General features: G+C 33.2%; 1 protein-coding gene across 3 annotated transcripts; it reads left to right on the top strand.

Annotated features, from left to right (window-relative positions):
• The first annotated feature begins 8,469 nt into the window (after positions 1 to 8,469).
• On the top strand, positions 8,470 to 16,486 carry LOC132063634 (light-inducible protein CPRF2). Of its 3 annotated transcripts, none has more exons than XM_059456287.1 (7): positions 8,470 to 8,996; positions 9,303 to 9,390; positions 13,324 to 13,534; positions 14,896 to 14,971; positions 15,047 to 15,172; positions 15,759 to 15,810; positions 15,884 to 16,143. In XM_059456287.1, exons 1-7 carry the CDS (start codon positions 8,556 to 8,558, stop codon positions 15,907 to 15,909), a joined length of 1,020 nt encoding a protein of 339 aa, XP_059312270.1. In that variant the 5' UTR covers positions 8,470 to 8,555; the 3' UTR covers positions 15,910 to 16,143. The 3 variants fall into 3 exon arrangements, with proteins under 3 accessions (XP_059312270.1, XP_059312269.1, XP_059312268.1); XM_059456286.1 differs by lacking the exon at positions 15,759 to 15,810 and adding an exon at positions 16,277 to 16,486 and having other exon boundaries at positions 8,472 to 8,996; positions 15,884 to 16,243; XM_059456285.1 differs by lacking the exon at positions 15,759 to 15,810 and having other exon boundaries at positions 8,472 to 8,996; positions 15,884 to 16,486.
• Positions 16,487 to 23,968: the final 7,482 nt, after the last annotated feature.

Here is a 23,968-nt window from a genome sequence, read left to right as displayed (position 1 = left end):
TTCATGATTCTTATTCACTTCTTGATGTTAGAACTCGTAAGGTAATTGAGCTACTGGCCCTCGAATCTTCTATACGTTGGATAGTAGTCGGTATGTAAAAGCTCCTGTTCTTAAAGACTCTACAATGACTAATGTCCTTGACCTCTATAAGGTATTTCATATTATCTTGATACATGTCTATGATTCCCGAGGCTCTATTTGATATAGTCCATAAAGTGACATTCAAAGGGCACCTAATATGACTATCGCATTTGATACTCGAGTGTTAGTTTATTCTACATATTCTATTGAGTCTCGTATGATGATTTAGTTTGCATATGGTTGCTCACTACTCGCTCGTGCAAAACCGTTATTACATCTTTCACCGTGTCCCGGCCGGTATGTTATCACGCACATTTTACTACATTATCCACCGAGTCCCTCGTTCTGTAGGCCGGCACGTACGATGATATGATGATACGATAATACGATGATATGATAATACGATGATACGATGATATGATTATGGCACCGAGTCCCATGATGGGCCGTGCGGTATACGTGTACACGACTTTATTCACCGAGTCCCATAACGGGCCGGGTACGGTATATGATAATGATATGCATGACTTGTTTTATAAGGCACGATGTGCACAATGATTTCTTGATTATCATACTTGTCTCCGGAATCTTTACTTTAGTTATGATCTTCCATATTGTATTTCATGCTTTATATACTCGGTCACATATTCGTACCGACCCCCCTTTCTTCGGGGGGTCGTTTCATGCCCGTTGTGCACACGTATGCTCGCTTTGGTGACCCTTCGCTAGGATTTCTACTCACTGTTCGGGAGTGCTCCGTTGTTCGAAGTTCCGACTTTTAACGTATCTTCGATATATGTATATGTTTATCCAGGCTACGGGGGTCCGTCCCGTCATATGTTCATACGCGCTTGGTTGTTACTCTGAGGTCGTAGACATACGCGTATATATATATATAAGGTTGTGTATAGATGTTGTCGACCGTATATAGTCGCATGACTTATGTTTTGGGACGTTTCCATTCGTAGTGGCGTTATATTGATCTACACTTGTCGGACGTATATATATATATTGGGATATCATGTAGTGGCGGGTCCCGTGTCGGCTTGCGTATATATAGTTGGGGGACGTTCCCACGTTATAATGATGCCCCTTGTTTGCTTGTGTACTATGTTATCTTTTGGTGCGTTGTGACTCGCAGAGAAAAGTTATATTTAACGATCTACACGTGACGAATTCTAAGATGACGTTTTGTTTTTACAAGTTCTATATTATGTTTAGCTTTATACAGTTGATTATAGCTAACATTGTGTATACGAGTGTTCCGGTCCTACGGCACTAGTCACGGCCTACGGGGTTGGGTCGTGACACGCCTACTCAGCCAGAATAGGACAACTTATGTTAATAATTAAAAGCTGAAATTTAAGATTGAGAAAATGGGTTGCTTAATGTTTGCCGACTATAAACAGTCTAATTGTTGTGCTTTAGCTCAACATCAAATGCATGATGGTAATACTATATAAAAAAACTGATTATTCAACTCAGGGTATACATAAAAAAGAGAAAAAGGGGAAAATCAGATAGCCTTATATTTAACCTGATGGTAATACGTTTTTCTGATTATTCTATTTTCTAGAGATCTAGTAGCTCAATTGGTTGACTATCTGAACTTTCACCTTGTTGGTGAGGGTTCGAATCCCCACACAAGAAGTATTTCAACAACAAAATATATTTAAAAATTAATTTAGTTTATACATTTATGCAACATTTTATATTACATTTATATTTCCTTTCAAGCATTTGGGGTCCACATCTCTTTTCCGTGTTGCCCATTGCTAGCTAATAAAGTTAAACCCTATTGTTTCAATAAGAAGGTAGTAAACGTCTCAGTAAAGCCAGCAAATAAAATTTTACTACTATTAAAAGAGAAAATAATTTAATTCTTTAATATCATAGTAAGAAATGAATAGAAAGAAGAGCAAAATGTCAATGAGCATGATTTTAGTTGAAAAAACAAGAAAAATATTAATTGTAAAACAAGGGAGAAGGATAAAAATAAAAAAAATAAAAAAAAGCCTTATTGCAGGAGTGTTGGTACACATTGAAGATAGAGTTTTCTTGAGGCATCATACTAAAAGTGCTCCTGACCAAAAGTCAAAGGTTCTACAAAATGTTGATGGAGTTGTTAGGTACTTTAGCATAACTATATGTCACGTAGGCTTATCCGGTACACAATTTTGCTCCCTATATATGTTCAATAATTGATTCTCACCAAAATTCTCTCTTTCCCTTATTATGAACTGGGACTCTCACATCGAAATACATTTTGAGAAGATTGTCCCATTATTCAAAGAATTATTCCAATGGGAATTAGCTAAATTTACATCATTACCCTCTTTTTAATCTTAGAAAAATTCCTATGATGTGTTTAACTAAACCATGCTTTAGAAAACCATCTATATATGGCCACAAAATAATGTTACACCATTAACCATTCCAATAATCTTTGGAAACTTACCACTTGTAATATGTCAAAATCAGGTGTCAGAAAACCATTTGTATGAACCAAAAAGTGTGTTTCATTTTGTTCCCTCAACTTGCCCGCCCAATCAAAATGTGTGGAATACATTTTTTCTCAATAAATAAATAAAAGAAAAATTAAAATGGCAAGAACAAGACAGAACTTTATAGGGAAAACTACGTATATATACATGTTAAGGAGAAATATTTACGAAACGTAACGATAGTTTTTCTTATTTACAAAACATAACGATATATTACAAAATACGACGATTTTCATATATTTTTCGTTTTTTTATTTTTTTCCAGAAAATATATATATTTTTTATAAAAAAATATATTTTTTTAAATATTTTTATTTTTAAAAAAAAAATATTTTTTATATTTTTTTTTTAAATATTAATTTTTTTTTTTTTGCTCAATGGCTTAAAAATTACCTCATATTTCGTGTATGAAAGTTGTATGAAATGTGTATGTGTGAGCAAAATTTTTAATATAATTTTCATATACAAAATTTTGAATAAAACTTTAAGCCTCGAATATCAGTATGAAAATTGTTACAATGTTGTTGTAGTTGTATTAATTTTCCGTAAACCTAATATGAAATTTATATACAAACAATGCGAATGAAATTCTGTTTCGAAGATATACACATTTCATACCATTCTCACGCATAAAATTTTAAGATAATGTTTAAACCTCGATCAAAATATACACATTTCATACGTTCTTCATACATAAAATTTGAGCGAACTTTTTAAGCCTTGAGCAAGATATACACATTTCATACACAAAAAATTGAGCGATTATTTTAAGTCTTGAATGTTGTATCAAAGTTATATACAATGTTGTATAGTTGTATTAATTTTACGTAAATCTAACATGAACTTTATACATGAAAATGTGAGCGAAATTTTAAGACATGAGCAAGATACAAATTTCATATTGTTTTCACACACACAATTTTGAGCGGATTTTTAAGCCTTGAACGAGATATACATATACACATTTTTCATACACTAAATTTTGAGCAAAAATTTTTTAAGTCTTGAGCGAGATATACATATACAATTTCATACATAAGTTTTTGAGCAAAAAAAAAATATTAATTTTTTTTAAAAATAAAAATAAATTTTAAAAAAAATTTTTTTAAAAAAAAAAAAAAAATATTTTTTTTAAAAATGATTTTTAAAAAATAAAAATAATTTAAAAATATATATTTTTTTTTTTTAAATATAAAGCATGTTTTGTATAGTGATTTGTAATGTTATGTTTTGTAAATATAAAACTATCATCACGTTTCGTAAATATTTCTCCTTAAGATGTATATATATGTCAAAGACCCAACTTTATATGCCTTTAAAGTGAAGAAAAGCACCTTGGCAAATAGGGGCCGGGAACCACATGTGGGCCATGAAAAGTATGTGGGCCGCATTTCATATTTATCCACAATTCACCAATGGGCCACACCCACGGAAGGTTTATCCAATAGAAAAAGGCACAATGCGACCATTAAAAAAAAAAAAAAGCAGAATTGCCCTTCTTTTGGGGTGGTCTTTAAATTTTGCGCTAAAATTAAAATTCGTAGGTTGGGTTTTGAGCTCGCGCCTTAGCTAAAATTTTAAAAAAAAATTCGCAAGGCGAGTTTAAATTTTGCTATGCCCCCAACGAAGATACACTTGTGAAGGAATTACCAAAGTTATCTTAGATATTATGCCTTATCGGCGTACAAGATAAGTATCACCGGGTCCGTGCATAACTTTGATAATTCCTTCACAAAGTTATCTTGTCCCAGATAAAGTTTGCCCATTAAAAGTATGCCTCCACCAGCAAGATAACTTTGTGAAGGAATTATCAAAGTTACGCAGAACCCAAGATACTTACGCTAAGTCTGCCCATAAGACGATTTAGATGCGGGTCCGATAAAATTTATAATTAAGCAACAAAAGTATCTTAGGGTTTAGCGCTACACGCGACCCAAATCTTATCTTGCCATTTTTTTTTTAATTTATGTTTGAGCGGGGATTCGAACTCGAACCCGTAATTTCTACAAGTTAAAGCCAATGCGAAGAAGGCAAAAATTAAAGATCAAAGAATATATGAGATAATTTAAAGACTACAAATATGAAAATAAAATTTAAAGATCACCCCAAAAGAAGGGCACTCCGCGCAAAAAAATGAAAAAAAAAGTCGTACCTTCCTATCGGCCAACAGCGACAAGACACTATTGGATGCTCCTCACGTGTACGTCTTCCGTAATATGTGCCACAGCCTACAGCCAATTGCATTTTTACACTTCTAAATTTTCGTTGCTATAAAGTTTAGATATATATGTTTCTCCTTTTCTTTTGTTCTTTCTTATTTTGTTTGTGGTGATTAAAAATAAAAAAAAGGACAAGAAAACCAAGTATAAAGATGTTCAGTTTCAAAAAAAGAAAAAGAAAAACCAGTTTAAAAAAAAGGGGGTATAAAGATGCAACAAAAACTATATGTGTATTTCAAAATCCTTACACTAAAGATGGTCGGATGAATGCATCTATAGAAAGCGAGCGAGCAGACAAGGCATTACTTGATGATTTTGAAATCATATTGATTGGACGCTTTATTTTTTTTTTTCAAGTAATATGTTTTCCTCGATTAAATCATTTTATTATTTGTTTTTCATAAGTAATAAAAACATTTCCTAAAGAAAACAATTTATTAGTGGTATATTAATTTTTTTCTGCAATTATCTTAACTCATGTTTTATGTTACTTATTTCTAACTAACCTGTAAATAATTTTTCGAGCTTTAATACTCGAGAATTATCACCACAATACCACCGTCATGTTTAACACATTTTAGTGTTAATGTAGGCCATTTACCTAATACTAAATAAACCTCGTAAAAAAATAATAATCTAACAACGAATTTTCTAATTGGTCGTTTGGTGCATGGTATAAGTTGGGATATCCTTAAAGACTAATTTTTTGTCCATGTTTATCAGAGATGATAAATTTATCCTTTGATAAATTTATACCTTGTACCAAACAAAGCACAAAATGCATCCTGGGATAAAAGATGAGATATCCCATCTTATCCCACATAAAATAATTCCAACTCTTAGGCTAAATTAGTTCCGGGATTACAATCCCGAGATAATTTTGACTATCTACCAAACGACCACAAGTTAAAATATTTTTCACGGAAAATAACTTTTAACGGAAACATCTAACTATACCTAATCTATTGGTACTTAGACTTGCTTCGTGCAAAAAATATTTCCTGATTTGTAAGATGGACATTATTATTTTATTCTATTGATTATTACTTTAACTTTTGTTACTCACGAAGTCCACGCATTAGGATGACATTAGTTCTTGATTTTTATTTAAATATTTTCCTGAATATGGTCCTATTAAAAGCTACCTTTTCATTTGTTAAGTAATACTCTATTAAGGAAAATTTGTTTTTTTTCTTTTTCTTTTTTGCTCAAAGCTGCAATGGTATTTCACTATTACTTGGATAATGGACCACTTACTTTTCCCCACAGGACTCAAAAATGCCTCTTAAACACACCAAAGGACCCCCACCAAAAAAGTTTCAAAATATGTAGAAACCAAAATCTTTTGTACTTTAATCTTGAGTATTCCTTCAAATTAATGGGATTGCAAATGCATTTAATACAATTAAAGTGATTTCAATGAGGACGAATTCAGGAAAATAAAATAAAGAGAAGTTGCTGAATTGCCACACCAATTTGACCCAAATTTGGCCATACTTATGTAAAAATTACCATAACCTCTATTGTACAATTTTAAGTTAAGATAAACCTTGAGAAGAAAATATAGAAATGACATTAAATAAGCATAAATTATTAAATTTACCTAAGAAATGATCATATGAATTTACCCCATTTAGCCTATGGCAAAAAATAGTGTGCCAAAAAGACCTTATTGTAAAAAAAAAAAAATGTCTACACTCTTTTTCTACCTGCTAATTCACCCTTATCATTGAAAACAATATCATAATCATATAAATGCGTTGAAGTAAAACAAGTAACAATATGGATTATAGTAGAATGATAAACACTCTTTTATTCTTATCCTCAACCTCAGCCGGACAAACTTCTTTAAATTACATGTTTTTGCACCAAATTTAGTGCTTTATCAGGTTAATGATAAATTGATTGATATATTAAGATTTCCTTGTCCCTAATTATCAAATTTGGTGCTTTACCATGAATAATTGATAATCCATATGGAAAAGTCATACATCCACTTATTTGATTTAGTGCATGCATTTTTACCATTCGGGTACTCAAAGTTCACTGTTCATTTACTTATAATTATTGACAAAGAAATCCTCATCTTTTTGTCACGTTCTTCCTAAACAAATACTCCCTTCGGTTCAAAATAAGTATCCCCTAACCCTATGTTTGGGTGGTTGTTTCCCATGGTTCATTAATGTACAGTATGGTATGGTATTATATTATATTGTACTGTATTAATGAACACAATGTTTGGATAGACTGTATTGTTTGTTGTGTTTTAATAACATTTGTATTGTTTGGTTTGATTGTATGGCACTGTATAATAACTTGTAAGTTTACTAAAATACCCTTAACTCTTAATTAGAAATTAGTTTATATATATATTAATAAAACTCAGGTAAAGAATAAAATAGGAACTTTAAAAAATAAGTAGGTATTGGGTAGGGGCGGTGGAGGGGTGGGTGGTGTGAGGTGGGTAGTTGTGGGATGAGGGTGGGGGTGAGTGGTTATGGGGGTGGGGTTGGGTGGTGGTTAGGGGTAGTGGGTGGGAGTGGGGGTGGGTGGTGTGAGGTGAGTGGTTGTGTGGGATGAGGGTGGGGTAGTCAGTTGTAGGGTGGGTTGGGCGGTAGTGAGGGGTACTGGGTGGGGGTGGGTAGCAGAGGAGTGGGGTAGTTGGCGTGGGGGTGGGTGGTAGGGCTGGGGTGGGATGGGGGTGAGTGGTAGAGTGGGGGTGGGATGGATGGTGGAGGGTGGGGTATAATGGAGAAATGAAATACGTAACCACTTTAAAAACCACCAAATCCGTGTTACAAAAAATTGGGACTTTTGATGGCTATATATCCATTGACGAACCACGAGTTTATAATATCACACCACAAAATTTTAAGAACAATGGAAACAAACATGGTTTCATAGAAAATCATACATTAATGAACCACGGGAAACCACCATCCAAACAGGGGGTTAGCGTTTAACACACTCCTTAAAAAAATACTAACTCCAACATTAAAATAGGCATTTGATTAAATTACCCTTAATCAAAGATTACTACCTAATTAATATAGTTTTTTGATTATATAAAAACTCACTTATCTAAATAGGGGTAAATTTGGAAGAAATAATAATTCCTTCTTGATTATGTAAATGAACACTTATTTCAAACCAAAACAAAATGGCAAGTGAACAGTATTTATGAACCGAAGGGAGTATTAGAAAAAAGATACTCATTCTATTCCAATTTATCTGATACACTTTCTTTTTTAGTCTGTCCTAAAAAAAATGATACATTTCTATATTTAGAATTAATTTAACTTAACACTTTCTTTTTTAAAGGAATTACATTCACACAAATATCAATGACTTATTTTAGACCACAAATTCCAAAAGTATTAGTATGTTCTTTCTTAAACTCCATGACTAGTCAAATAATTCACATAAATTGTGGTCACAAAAATATTCTACTATTTTTTAAACTCCGTAACTAGTCAAACTACGTCATATAAATTGTTATATTCTTTGGGTTATATCCCTAAACAAAGTAATTAGGAAAAGATTAAAAAAGGAAAAGAGAAGGGTAAATAAGTAATCTGCTGGAATCCATATTTTCCCACCATAATAACCCATACACATACAGACAGATGTTGAGTATATATAATCAAAACTCTACCCAGTCTCTTCTCTCTTTTCTTTCCCATTAAAAACTAAAAAGTCTCAGCTGTTTTTATTTCCTTTTCCGTATAGAGAGAGAGAGAGAGAGAGAGAAATGGATAGGGTGTTTTCAGTGGACGATGACATGAGCAACCATTTCTGGTCTTCGCCGCCCCCGCCCCCGACGGCGGATTCACCTACCTCCTCCGCCGCCGCCGCCGCCGCCGCCAATTCCTACTCGAAGATGATGATGAATCGCAGCTCCTCCGAATGGGCTTTCCAGCGCTTCCTCCAAGAAGCTGCCGGTACCACCACACCTACAATGGCGTCTTCTTCATCATCTTCTCACCAAAACGATGTCGTCGAGATCAAAGATGAGAACCTTTCTTCTACTCCTAATAATAATAATAATCTGGATTCCAGTAGTACGGCGTTGAATTCGAAGCAGGCAACGACGTCGTTTCTTCCACAGAATATTCCCGTTGATTCTGAAGAGTATCAAGCCTTCCTCAAAAGCCGCCTCGATTTGGCTTGCGCTGCTGTCGCCTTGACTCGCGTAATTTTCTTAATTTATTTACTCATTCTGTCCCAATTTATTTTAAGATATATTTTTTGAGAAAAGTTGCAACTTATAGTAGTACTTTTCATGCTGTTTTCAAATAGATAATTTTAATGTTACCATATTGAGTTAATCTAATCCAATTTTGCCTCAAAGTTTAGTCAAATTGACTTGCGAAAAGCGAAAAGTGTCACATAAATAGGGACAGAGGGAATAATAATCTGATATTGTTTTCAGCTAAATGGTAGAGTAATTTATTTACTAATTGAATTGTACTGGTATATTTGTATTGATATTTGATAGGCGAAGAATCTAAAGCCTCAAAGTTCAAGTTCTAGGGCACCTGACAAAGGATCAGAGACTGCTAGTGTATCACAATCAGGATCTAAAGGTAAGTGATTGACCAATTTTGAGATGGATTTCGCTTTTCTATTGTGTTGTTTATTTACGTATGATGTGATTTGCATGTGGATTGCTGATGTCATCTTTATTTCCAGTGATTATGTATGATGTTTGGCCATAGAAACCAAAGGTTTTTCACTTTATTTGGAATTTTTGAAGTTGGAGTTGTGTTTGGTTTTGTTTGAATGTACTGAAAGTATATATATAAAAAAAAAAAAAAAAAAAAAAAAAAAAAAGTGAAAACATGGTTTTAGGTGTTTTCTAAATTCCAAACACAACTTGATTTCAAATTGTATGTGGAATTTTCATGGCCATACGCTGATTTTCAAATAAAGTGAAAATTTTCCCCCCAAAAAAGCGAATAATTCTCATGGTCAGAAAATAGTGAAAAAATAACTCAGTTGTGTATGATGTTTTTGATTTTGGTGTTATGATGATACTCTGTGCTGCCTATCATATAAGATTTATCTTAAGAGGGTTGGGGTCTGGAAATTTGTGAAGATCTGTGATTCCTTCTTTGTCATATTGGTTTTAGGATGCTGATGATTGATGGCAGTTGTATGGTTATGTGAACATTTGAATGAACTTGAGTTATTCCTTGATGAGGCAAATTTTGTCTGTATTTCCATTGATTCCATGCCTGTGTCACTTCGTCATTAGTTTCCGGAAAGTGAACATTCTTTTTACATAAAAAAAGAACAACTTTAAAGGAATCTGAAGATTTAAACCAAACAGGTGGACCCTTAGCAGTACGTCATGGCTGTACTTGTACCTTATCTTGGTAGTGCCTAGATCTCAAAAATAATTGTCAGTTATATACTTAACAAGTTCATAAGAGTTTCAAACAAATAAGAAAAATCATTAGAATTATTTTAAGTTAGGAAATTTGTACCTCTGCCTAATTCATACTCTCTGAGATTTATATGAAAATTCAACATACTTTGTCCATTATTCATCATTTGCTATGATGACAACACCTTCCAATCCCCAATTAAATGCTCTTTGATGATATTTCAAAACTTTGTACCCATAGTTGTAGGTACGTGGAGCTGCAAAGTGCAAATAAATCGAGCCAACTTGAACATCCTGATGTTTGAGCTCAATTAACGACCTCTAGAAATATAATTTGGGCTTGATATTAATTTGAACTTGATCCAAAAGGTAGATGTTAGTAATCAAAGTTGGTTCATGAGCTTTATCCAATAAATATTGCTCTTGGATACAAAGCTAGTATCACGCTCGAATTCCTTCCGTATGTTACCTTTTAGACTTTAGTGTATTTAAAAAGAAAACATTGAATACTGAGTATGCTAATGAACTGCTTAAATAATATCTTAAGCAAATATTGTGTTAAAAGGTAAAGTTGTGACTCGAGTAAGTGTGAAGAAGGCTCAAAACGCCTCAGGTTGAATCGGGGAACAAAGTTTTTTGGAACTACCACCTCAATAGGTCAGATATTTGTACCGTGCATGCTTACAACTTAGATTATCTACTATACTCCCTGGAATATTTTCTTTTTAAATATTTGATAGTACTTGCATGATATGTAAGGTTGACTCAATTCAGTGTATTGTTATGTTGTTATGTCTTATATCGGATCAATTTGTTCTTTCAAATTCTTACAATTGTACTTTATTTACCATAATTTTCATTTTTTATTTACTGTACTTTCATTATACACACACACACACACACACACATGAAAATAAGTTTACATAGTAATGATAGTAAGATGTATGTTAAGTAGGTTATAGATTTGTTGAAAGTACTCCAGTTTTACTAAATCGTAACTTTACGAGCAACTAAATCCCATATTTATATTTTGCTTATTTATTATCAAAGTCCCATAAGAGGGAAATATATGAAAAATTACATATTTGTTCCCTTCATAGTAGCGGAGACAGAAAATGTTAGGTCATTTCTTCCTATGTGTCTAATCCATGGTGGACATAGTTACTGTCAAGGGGGCCTGGAAGCCACCATCACAAAAATAATTGAGAATGAAAAGAAAGAGTGTATATATATATATGAACACATAACTAATTAGCATTTGTTTATGTCCATAGTGATCAGATTTATCAGGTCATTTAGATATGATAAATATATGCTTCCTACTTCAAGATCATAATAAAAAAGCTCTTTCATTTACCTTAATTGGAGTCGGTTTGTCCTTAAATAATTAGGAATCACAGTCCCTGAATATATGGTTTGATATCATATAGAAAATTGTAAGAAAATAATATAATATAATATACACATAAAAATGTCCATGCATATCTACATGCAACCCATGAAAACCCCAACTTCAAGCCACAAATTTGATAGTGATCTAATTTGCAACTTTTGGTTTTATCCCCTATATGTTTCAGTTTGCTAAAGCCTTATGATTCTGAAATAAATCTTAATCAAAGTGAACAGGGTTGGTGGGCACCTTATCCTAGAATAATGAGAGATTTCATTGGGATAAAAGGTGAAGTGACGAGTTTACTCTGATTATATTTTTTTCCCCTTGATAAAGTTTTTATTTAAAAAATATCGCAAAGTTGGACAATATTAGAAATGACCACATCTGACAGAAGATGCAAGTAGCATACCTAGAGGAAAAAAGGGAGAAGGTCGCTGGAAATACTTTGACCATGTCCTACATAGACCTTCTGATGCATTAGTCTGCATTTGCGAAACTAGATCGCTTCAATACAGTGAGGATGTTCTAGAATGTATCAATTTTACTTTTGTTGTACTTATATTTTTGGTGTAAGAGAGAATATTTATGGTTAGACAAACTTGATCCATATACTCAAATTGTAAACACTTTCGGCACTGATTTGTTTGTTTATTATTGAAAATTTTGATTTTCCAACCTTATTAGGAGAGAATTGGCTGGGCTAACTTTTGTATAAGTTGTGTCAATAACATTGTCGTAAAATTTCATTTGAAGAAGAGGCTATGTAGTTCAATCAAATCCTAACTAGAAATATTTTAAGAAAAGAAGAGACATCATTTGGGCTTATTCTGCTGACAGAAACAAAAGGTCTCTTAAATTTTTTTTTAAAAAGTCAGGCTTAAATCTTAATAAACAGTTTCTCTGTACTTATAAAAAAGCATAACATTCTTTCCCGGCCAGAATAGAATGACAAGGTTTTTCTTATTTCCAGTTTCTCTTTAATAACCTTATCCAAAAAAAAAAAAAAAAAAAAAGAAGAAGAAGAAGAAGAAAGAATGACGGTGTTTTCTTTAATGTGATCCTAACGCTACACTCCTACGCACTTCCACAAACAAGAAGTTCTAGCACATTGCACAACATTGAAGCAGCTAATTGTTGTTTTCTTATGACACCAACCCATTCATAACTAATAAATGAGTCTGCTTGTTGCTCTAGTTTTTTAACCCTCTGCGTAACATAAAAAGGAGCCTATTTTACTCTTATTAACTTACCTTTCTCATTAATTAAGACACACAAAGTAACTAAATGGGTCCACTCTTGCCTCTAATTATAGCCTAGTAGTACACCAGGGCATTTGGTGGAGGCGTGGAGTAATTTGTCCTCCAAGCTCCAATCATGCCTCACATAGGATCCCCGTGCATAGGAACTAGTCTACCCGTGTCAATAAGAGAATTTAACAGCAAATTGTTGGCTTCTGATTAGTTCGTCTTCATCTGCATTCATCATTCTAGTAATTTTTCTGTCTCCTTGATGTAATGTTTCTGCATTCGCTTAATTACTGATGTAATTTTATGGTTCAGTTCTTTTCTTGACAATGTAACCATCTGCATCAGCAAAGCAGCATGTAATATGCAACTGAAGGATAAATGTAGGTAGACATCCATTTAATGACAGGCAAAGACTTGCTGCAGGTTACTGTACGATGTATCATGGAAATTAGTTTCATGCATTTAGTCTTTAGTTCCTTTTTATCTACAGGATCTGGCCAGGAAGTGACAAAAGTTCAAGATAAGGATTCTGGTGGTCCAGTTGGAATACCCTCCTTGCCCCCAGTGCAGAAAAAACCTGCAGTGCAGGTGAAGTCAACAACCAGTGGTTCATCTAGAGAGCAATCTGATGATGATGAAGCTGAAGGAGAAGCAGAAACAACTCAAGGGACGGATCCAGCAGATGTGAAACGTGTGAGGAGGTAATATTGTTTGTAGTTTGTGTACAAGTAGTGTCAAATCTGAGAAAGAGAGAAGGGTTAAAAGATCTATTAATATCTTGGGGATACACATCATACTAGTTCATTTATGAATTTCTGATGAAATGGATGCTGTTGGTTTCATTTCTTACATCTGATATAAATGACGTGGCCAACGTTTTGTGAAAAGTAAATGCCGTTGATATACACTCTGAATTTTGATTCATACATGTTATTCGAGAACACTTGCATGACTATTGATGCTTTTTGAAGGTAATAAGTTTTGTTTGAATGCCGCTGAGGTATACCTATGTGTGACTAAAAGGGTTTAACCGAATCCTCTTTCGCAAATAATAAACTATTACTTATATATGTATTATACAGCAGTTTATGTACGTACAAACACACAGGCACATGTATACACATACCCACACACACATGTGTATCAGTTTTTGAAGAGACAAACTCGGCTAATTAAAAGAATTGCTATCTTTTTCATTCTTTCTCCTCTCTCTCTCCCCCTCTTAAAGGCAACAGGTATGACCAACACTGAAATGAAAATAAAGCATACATTTTGCCTTACCGTTTAAAATTTAAAGAGCCTGGGACCAAAATGACTTGTTTATAGGTACCTTAAAAAAAGGACTTGTTTATAGGTCGTGTATGAACCGAATAGAATTAATGGGAAAAACTTGCATGTATTTGGTACAGTCCTTTACTGCCGAAGAGGTTTGTCTTAGTCTTTGGCTGAATTCACTTGCGCAAAATTCTGGATCCGCACCTGGTGTGGTATAAATTATATCCTCCATCGTTGCATATTAAATCCCTCCCCTCTGCTAAAGATCTCCATGCACCCTCATTTAAGTATAAGTGTGGACTTCAAGTATGAGGCTTATAATAAAAGGACCATACAAGATGCTTTTTGGCTTTGCCAAAACGTCTAAAAGATTCTGAAGACAATTTGGTCACTCTTGGCTGTCAAATAGTACTGCCATTTCCTGTCTCAGAGAAGGGAGTGTCATGCTATTAATTACGGTCGCCTCCATTGAACCAGAACCAGATGTCTCTTTGCCTCGGAAGGAAAGAGATTGCACTTCAAATGGAAGGTCTCATAATATAAAGGCTGCTGGCCCATTACATGCAGAATGTTCCTTCATTGGAGAATAATATGGTTGGAGGAGCAATGATTCACCAGTATAAGATGCTCCAACCTTTTCTGTTTAGAAACTTTTTCCTGCTTGAATCATGTGTCCCAGTGGTAATGTAATAATAGGCATCCAAAATGTAAAGCTTATTATTGGCTTATCTGATAGTGAAGTTTACCTTGTCAGAATCCTGATAATATCAACCCCTTTGTTTATCAGAATGCTTTCAAATAGAGAATCAGCCAGACGTTCAAGGAGAAGAAAGCAGGCCCATCTCACAGAACTTGAGACACAGGTATGTTTCTTAAGTCGTGTGTAAGTTAATGTTGGTGCAAGACTATTATCTTATGAAACCTTATATGTTTGGTAGGTTTCTCAACTGAGAGTAGAAAACTCCTCCCTACTGAAACGTCTGACTGACATAAGCCAGAAATACAATGAAGCTGCTGTTGATAATCGAGTCTTAAAGGCAGATGTTGAGACAATGAGAGCGAAGGTAAGGCTACTTTTACTAGTTGTGGTTGAGAAAGTAGGTTCAGTAATTTGTTTAGAGGAAAGTGCAAGAAGACACCTGCTATGTGCATCAATTGTTTTAGTTAAGGCACAGCGAAATGACTTTTTCCTGTAACCAAAAGAGAAAGAAAAGGAGAGTTTTTCCTTGGCCCAACTCCCATTGCTCATCCAGATTGGAATTGACATTAGGTGGAAATTTCATGTTGCTTTTGCTATATATCTCTTTTTTATTTATCATTTCATGCTGCTTTTGCTATCTCTTTTTTATTTTTCATTTCATGCTTCTATGCCTTTCGGACTCCATCAACAAATATAAATTTACATAGTTTTTGGTTGTACTACTCTTGCAACGAGATTTAATTCCTTTCCTTATCAAAGAACTACTCTAGCGAGTAGCAACGAGCTTATCTTGTGCTTATACCACCTACTTAAGGATAACTTTGCTGGCTGGGACAAGTTTGGGATCCAAAGAACGTCATGAACTCATGATGACAAAATTCTTTATCCTCTTTTCCTTCTTACTAAAGGAGCACTATATAGTAGATTGGTAATTTTTCAAATCTTAACAGGGAAGAAAGAAGTTGAATTATTGTTGGTGTTTCCTTTTTAAAATCATGCCTGGTATTGTTGAAAATCATCTGCTTTTAGAAACACGTATAAAAAATTCTTCCTTCATCTGCTGTTCGCTGTGCAGGTGAAAATGGCAGAAGAAACTGTTAAAAGAGTTACTGGGGTAAATCCATTGTTCCAAGCTATGTCTGAGATATCCTCAATGGCAATGCCATCCTTCTCCGGTAGTCCTTCCGAGACATCAGCAGACACTGCTGTGCCTGTGCAAGATGATCCGAAACATCACTACTACCAACAACCGCCAAATAATCATATGCCAACCCATGATCCTAGAATCCAAAATGGTATTGCTGATGTTCCTCCAATAGAACATGTACAGCAGAATCCTGCAACTTCAGCAGTTGGGGGGAATAAGATGGGTAGAACATCTTCAATGCAGCGGGTGGCTAGCTTGGAGCATCTGCAGAAGCGCATCCGTGGAGAAGTGAGTTCCTGTGAAACCCAAGGCCGGGGAGAGCAATAAACAGGGCTAAATCCACCAGCTGCACCGAAGATTTTGCACATATGTTTGTTGATAAAATTATACTGTTATTGTCCCTCTGTGGCAGGAAAAATGCCCTTCTTTTGTATGCAATGCCTTCTTGGATGAGACTAATGCATTGACATCTCTTTCTCATCTGTACTTGTCGATACTTAGCTTCTGTATTTTCACTTTAGCATCCTTCAATCTCTGTCTCATTTCCCCTATATTGGGGTGTTAATGGAACCTATATTAACTCCATCAAACATGTTACAAAAGCACCGAAAAATAAAAGTTAAATAGCTTAAAAGCTCAACACTTGTCTAGATATCATCGACAGTTCTGGGTAGGGGTGTCATATGGCTCAAAAGATGATGGCCCGCCCAAAATTTTATGGGGTTGGCTCAAAATAATCTCATATTTTGGCCTGATTTTAGTCCAACTTAACATAGCTCATTTAAAGTAATTTTTAACTTAGCCCAAATCTAACCCGTTTTTATGATTTACTTAAATTTGAGTTTATCGTTGGAGAATTTTTTTTTAATTTTATTTATACACTTTTCTTGTATCATGTATCTTATAAGTTTGTGGTGTATTTGATATGAAGGGAAATATTTTTCACGAAAAATGATTTTCTCGAAAATATTTTCACAAAAAATGTTTTCCTCAAAAATATTTTCCGCGAAAAATCCGCCAAATTTTATTTTAGGAAAAAAAAGATCCCGAAAAATGTAACTAGAAAATATTTTTCACGAAAAATGTTTTTGTATTTTCTAGAAAATAGACCCTTTAAAAAAATTGGGTCAAGTTGGGTGGGTCATGACCCAACCCATGTTTAAGCCATTTCAGCCCAAATAGCTTTTGGGCCAATATTAACCCAATCCATTTATTACCTTAGCCCATTTTGATTGGGTCAATTTCAACTCAACCCGCCCATTTGACACCCTAATTTTGGGCTGGAGATGCGAAGAACAAAGTTATATGTATAAAAATCGAATTCAATGCAAAAGGTATACTCAATCCTGAATAAATGCAATAAAAAACGCCTATATTTCTTATTCTATAATGTTAATAAGGCATCTAAAAAGTAAAATGAATGGCAGTAGAATTATGATGTCGTTTCTCCCATATGAAGCAATGAATTACTCAAGTTGCGCTTTTTGGCAAGCTGCATTATATTGCACTCAGAACCCTAAAACTCGTACATTCTATTCTTCTATCTCATGATGAGATTCTCATCTAGAAGTAAATCCATTGGCAGAAAGGCCAGTAATTTTTGCTTCGATCCTGTATATGTATAAATATTTATAAGTAAGCTAGGAGGGTTCAAAAGATACATACAAATATAACTTGACACTAGAAATTCAGATGTATTGATAATAAGGTATTGCGCGTCGTCGTACTACTAAAAGCTCATATAACCGAGTGGATTTACATGCTACTGATCATATTACGAATTCCGATTCAAATATAGCTTTGGTTCACTAATAGTTCGTTATGTTGTCGTTTATTTGATCCCTTGATAGTCTATATATCACCTTCAGAATCTCAATAGGAGAACATAAATATTACAGATGGACAATATTTGTGCAAGTAGTCTTTAGAATTTCGATTCTTAAATATTACATACCTAACTTACGGTCTTCTAGTTTGGGGATATGGATTGTTCAAGAATGGCGCAAGTAAACATTTTTGGTTCTTCTCAGCCCAACTTACACATTTGCACGATCATCCTTCAAAGGCACTGGTCTTTAATTTTTGCCCTTCGCCTAATACCATGAGGTTTGAGATTCGAACCTCGGCTCAACAAAAAAAAAAATAAAAAATTTGCAAGGCTGAGTTTTGTAGCAAAGTTTTGAATGCAAACATCTGTCTTGCGAAATTCCTTTTTTTTTTTTTTTGGGTTTACCACCCGGTGTCCGGTACCCACATTAGAGTTCGACTATATCCGGATTCGCATCGCGCAGGGCCCCATTCAGGGGAAGTGCTCCCTACCAAGAATTTTTTCATACCCAGGACTCGAACCTGAGACCTCTGGTTAAGGAAGGACTAGCCCCATCCGCTACACTACATCCTTCGATGGTAGCCTGAACTGTTTTGAATCGTCAAAGAACAAACAACTCAACCAAAGATAAATATAACATCTTAAAATGTTTTTGTGTGTATCATATGAGATGGAAGTACTAACAATGACTGTGAAGGTACTTATTAGGTAGAAAAATTTATTCGCATCCGGTGTTACGCCACATCATATCAATGTATCATTGTCGAATAGATAAATGACACGAGAATATACATTCATTAGTTAACTATGATTAAGTGAAAATATATATACCAGTATATAAACATATGTCATACATGGTCGTTTGGTTTGAAGACAAGTTATGCTGGGGTTAGTTATGTTGGGATTAATTATACTGAGAGTAGTTATTCTGGTATTATTTCTTATTAATTGTTTGGTTTGTTATATTAAAAGTAACATGCATTGCATAATTTTTAAGAAAATGTTGCTTGTTTTAAAAAAAGACCCTCCACCCTATTTAGTAGAAAAAGGGTTTGAGGGACCTCAGGGCTATGTTTGTTATTTTTATTGTTTTATCCTGAAAATGTTATTCCACCCTCCGTCGACTGTCAGGGATCTGATACTATTTTTAATCCTGAGATAACTTATCTCAGAACTAGTAACCAAATAAGGAATAAGACGGTATTAAATTTTTATTTCAAAATTATTTTTCCTTATTCATCCTACCAAACTACCCCTTAGTTTGATGTAAATAACGGGAAGATTGGTTTATTAATCAAATCTATGGGGATGCTCAAAAAGATGCGTACTGGCTTACTGCAATTTCCTATTTGTCTTTTAATGTGTTGAGACAATTGTCGTCTTATGTGAAGAATTTTCTTTGAAGCTTCCAGGTACCTTCGTTTTTTTTTTGCCCTGTCAATTCATGTGTTGCTCTCTGTTTGTGATAAAAAAGGTTCCGCTTTCTCACGCCTTGAATCTTGATCATGAGAGGATTCTTACAGTGATAGTACCAACCGTACTTAATATTATTCTTTAATCCTTGCCAAAAGAAAAATGATTGGATTTGAATTACGATAGTGACCGACCAATTTTCAGAGCGAATAATAAAATTTTAATATTTACAAATTAAATAAAAGAATTGCTGGAGACCATCAACATGTAATGCCTCTTATGAAATTTCATTTTTGTAAAAATGTTTTTTAACCAACCAAACGTAAAAAAATTATTACCAGAGAAGGACAAATTTGACATCTTAAGTTACAATCATTTTCATTTTTGTAAAAATGTTTTTTAAATGTTTAAGTTACAATCATTGGAAATGTTTTCGTGTGACACACTTGCACTGTGAACAATATGCTATAAAATATTTTGAAAAAGAAACTTTAACTTCTCTTCTTTTTGTATGTGTGCGTGTGTTTAATACAATCCTTAGGATTATGAAATAAGATAAGATTTTGAGTGGGATAAATTTCACAAAATAACCTTTAAAGTCAAGAAAGTGACTTATTGTTAAATTATTAGATTGAACTTTGAATGAGCGTTCTTTCGTATGTCTTCAAGACATCTGAAGTTTTCCATTGCTGTCTATAGCATGTGATGTAGGAGAAGTCTAATAATTTATAATTTTTTTAGACAAATCAACGGTTCAGATCAATTGATATATGTGTATCAAACTCATGGGAGAAAGGTAAAGGAAAAAGTTTTAAGAAATATTTACTTGGGGCCAGTTGGTAGACATGGCCCACAAATTTATACTAGTTGTTAATTGCGTTTTAATCTAAGCAAAAGAATATTTAACTACTAGTTCCTAGAATTTGTGAAGTTTGGTTGTAAAATCCAAAAAAATTCATAAACTACTCTTCCACTTCAAAGATAATTTACAATAGTTTACTTTAATTTGGTGTGTTGTACCATTAAATTAAGGGTGGAAACTAATTTTTCAAGCTAAATCAAATTTAAATGATTAAAAATTGCTAATGATTCAACTAAACAAAATTTATATGATTAAAAATAGTTAATGATTCAATTAAAGGAAATATATGGTTTTTAAATAAGTTGATGATTCAACTACCCATATGTTGGTTGCATCAGCTGGTCAATGTTCATGCACGTTCAATTATTGCGTGCGATAGATTCGCTGAACTTGTTAGATATTAAAGTATTTTATACCCCCACCCCTCAAGATTTTGTTATTGCAAAAGCACCCTTTTTCTATGGCAAAAGAGCAGCTGACGTCCAAATCTACAATAAGTACTCCCTCAATCTCAAATTATTGGTCGTAGTTATCTCAAATTATTTATCGTTTTAGAAGTTCAAGGCGTAATTAATTACATTTTTTTCAATTTACCCTTAGTAGAATTTTGTTATTAGTGAAGATGCCACATAAATAGAGTAAACATTTAATAGAAATACATTATAATTTAGCATAAATGAGGATAAAGTAGTTAAATATCTTTTCTAATTAATATTTCATAAGGGCTTGTAAAATAAAAGCGACAAATAATTTAAAATGGAGGGAATTATTTTTAAAAAAAATTATGTAAAAAGATACATTTAACACAAAGGGCGTAGGTGATCTCATCATTATTAAAATGTAAATTTGATTGTATGTAATCGCCTCGGTAGGTACACGGGGAACATCAAATTTTCAATAAAAATATTGAACGACGTCTCATTTCCTAGGTACTGTTTTTGAGTATCATATTTCTTCGGGATATGAGAATATATTTGAATTAAGTCATATGATATGTGAGCTCTGGATTTAACAACTTCATCATGTGCTCCTTCCATTTTTCAGATATATTTTACTCCATAATCCAAATAGATAACATTTTATATTCTTTTCACTTTAAGAATCCAGCATCCAAAGTTTGAACCGATTAATTTAGGTTTGTGATCGAAAGAACTAATGAAGGGGTAAAACAATTCATATGAAATTTGTTCAACTTCCATCCACGTTTTTTTTTAATTTTGTAATGGAATCTTTTTATATCCAGAATTCGAACCCAAGTCATCTAATTAGGGGTGGGAGAATCATATATATATATATATATATATATATATATATATATATATATATATACACACACTAGTGGCATTTGGCCGTGCAGTCTTGCTTTTAACCTAAGATAAAAATCCAAAGTTTGTAATTATTTTTATTATTCCCCGCTCTTTGTGACATTAAATTATAGAAAGATTAGTTTGATTGTTTCGGCAAAACTCTAGCACGGGCCCAAAACTAAGATTAAAAGTTAAATTTTTAATTCTTTCTTATTTTTTCTCTTTTTGTGATGTTAAGTTATTGAAAGATTAGTTCGATATTTTCTGTAAACTCTTAAAAATTAAAGACTTCCCATATATTTAGATTGCATAAAAATATTTAAAAATTGAACAAAATTTCTTTTTTTTTGTCCTTACTTTAGACCTTTTTTTACTTTCAAAGAACTACGTGACATAAAGTCCTTAATTTCTAACATTTTCTAATATGAACTACAACATTTTCTTCCAAAAACAAGACATCAACTATATATGCTATATTTATTCTTTTGTTGAGATTATAATGAGGTTACTTATAAACAAAGTTAAATTTCAAATAAATAAAACTAAAATTTTACACTTTACTTTACTAATATTTGTGGATGACAATTAATTAAATTATACAAAGTATATCGAAACGATGAAGAAAATTATTCACAATTTCTTAAGCGTTTTAAGAAGACTTTAAAAGTTTCTAAATTTATCAAAATTAGGTTTGGCACCTCAAGTAATTAAGAAATAAAGTAGGAGTAAAATAAAATATATGAAGAAGTTAGTAGCATGTTACATCACCTTAAAAAAAAGTTAGTCTAGGGAGTTTTGTATTATTAATTTTTTTTTTTTGAAAGTGCCTAGATATTTTTAAAACACCCTATAATAGATGAAATAATACAAGACAAATATAAGGATAAATTTGAAAGAGGCAATCTTTAGTTGGCAACCCTTAGTTGTAATGTACAGAGGCGGATCCAAGATTTAAACTTTAGGAGTTCAACCTTTTAACATTCTTAGCGTATAAACCATTTATTTAAAAGTTATGAGGTTCATGTCTACTATTATTGCAATTTTGATAGATTTTTACACATAAATTTATACTCCGTGTCGAAAGTCCAATGTGCTACGTACGCCCCTGATAATGTAACTAAGACTCTAGCTAAGGACTACAAAAAAGTTACATTAACCCTTATTATATATAGTAATATCCGTCCCATCCCACCACAACTTTATTGGTTCATCTACGCTTTATTTAAGTCACTATCTCATTTCTCTGGTGTAGTTTTAAAGAAAAAAGATACCAATTTTTTTTTCCTTAAAAGCTAGTAATATTGAATCTTGGCAAATGCTTCCTCCGTTCCAATGTATGTGTCGATTTAACTCGGCACACGTAAGAAAAAAAGAAGAGACTTCTACTAGTGGAAATAAGTTGACTGTGCGAAGATAATTTTGATAGAGATATTTCTGATTCTCAATATGTTGTCATTCTCATACAATTATTGTATGTTACTAAATGGTGTCATCTTATTATCCTCTCGTTCGTCGATATAAATAAATTATGACACTACGAAAAGTTTACGGAGCAGTGATATCGATACAAATTTTTTCACATAATATAATCAAGTGAATTCAAATCTTGTTGTCTTCTTCCTTAAATCTTAACCAATCATTTGGTTTAAGGTGTGTTTGACATGAAAGAAAATGGATTTCAAAGTTTTTTTTTTTTTTTTTGAAAAATAGGTAGTTTTACTAAAATAATTTTTTGGTAAATAAGCAGAAAATATCGTCCAAATGCATTTATATAAAAGAGATAGTCTTCTATGACCACTTACAATTTGAATAATAATTAAAAAAAATAGTCTTTTCACATAATATATTCAAACACTACAGGAGTAAGAGTAGAGTAGCGGTGTCAGGGTGTGTTGGAGGGTGGGAATGAGAGCCATGGGCATCGACACAGTGTCTTTGGGCATTGACATTGCCTTTAACATGTCACTATGTGTCGGTCTTGTGTTTGACAGCTCCAAAAACCTCTAGTGTGTCACTATATGTTGGCCTTGCATTTGGCAACCCAAAAAACCTCTAATTATGACATATCGACGTATGGACGTGAGTGGTGTCCAGCTTGTGTGCTTAGGTTGGACCCCTATTTAAGCAACGACGTCCTATCCCAATATGCCATCTCAGTCAGGGGCGGATTTAAGTGGAGGTGAGGGTGTTCGAACACCCTCGGTAAAAAATTATAATGTATATATAAGATAGATTTTCTGTGTTTATATACATATCTTAACTTTTGAACACCCTGAACATATGCAAAAGGTTAGCTTAGGCGGTCCAAGGTGATCAAAATTATCTCTAGCATCCCAGATTCGATTCCCATCAACAATATTGTTTTTTATATTTAACTTTTATTATTTTTTTGAATTTTAGAAAAATTGAAAAAATATTTTTCTCCCTACCAACCACCCCCTTAAAATAGAAGATAATTCACTTAACGTCAAATTTTTCATTTTGTTTTTTGACCCCCTCCGTCGCCACAAAAAAGGAAAAAGAAAAAAGAAGACAATCTCCTCAGTAAAAATATGTCTAGTGTTGTGTGTAACTGTGACACATGATTTCCACAATTGGATCGA

Source organism: Lycium ferocissimum, chromosome 7 (assembly GCF_029784015.1).
Source record: "Lycium ferocissimum isolate CSIRO_LF1 chromosome 7, AGI_CSIRO_Lferr_CH_V1, whole genome shotgun sequence".
Lineage (NCBI taxonomy): Eukaryota > Viridiplantae > Streptophyta > Magnoliopsida > Solanales > Solanaceae > Lycium > Lycium ferocissimum.
The sequence above is the reverse complement of the archived record's forward strand: the minus strand, read 5'-3'. Positions and strand labels throughout refer to the sequence as shown.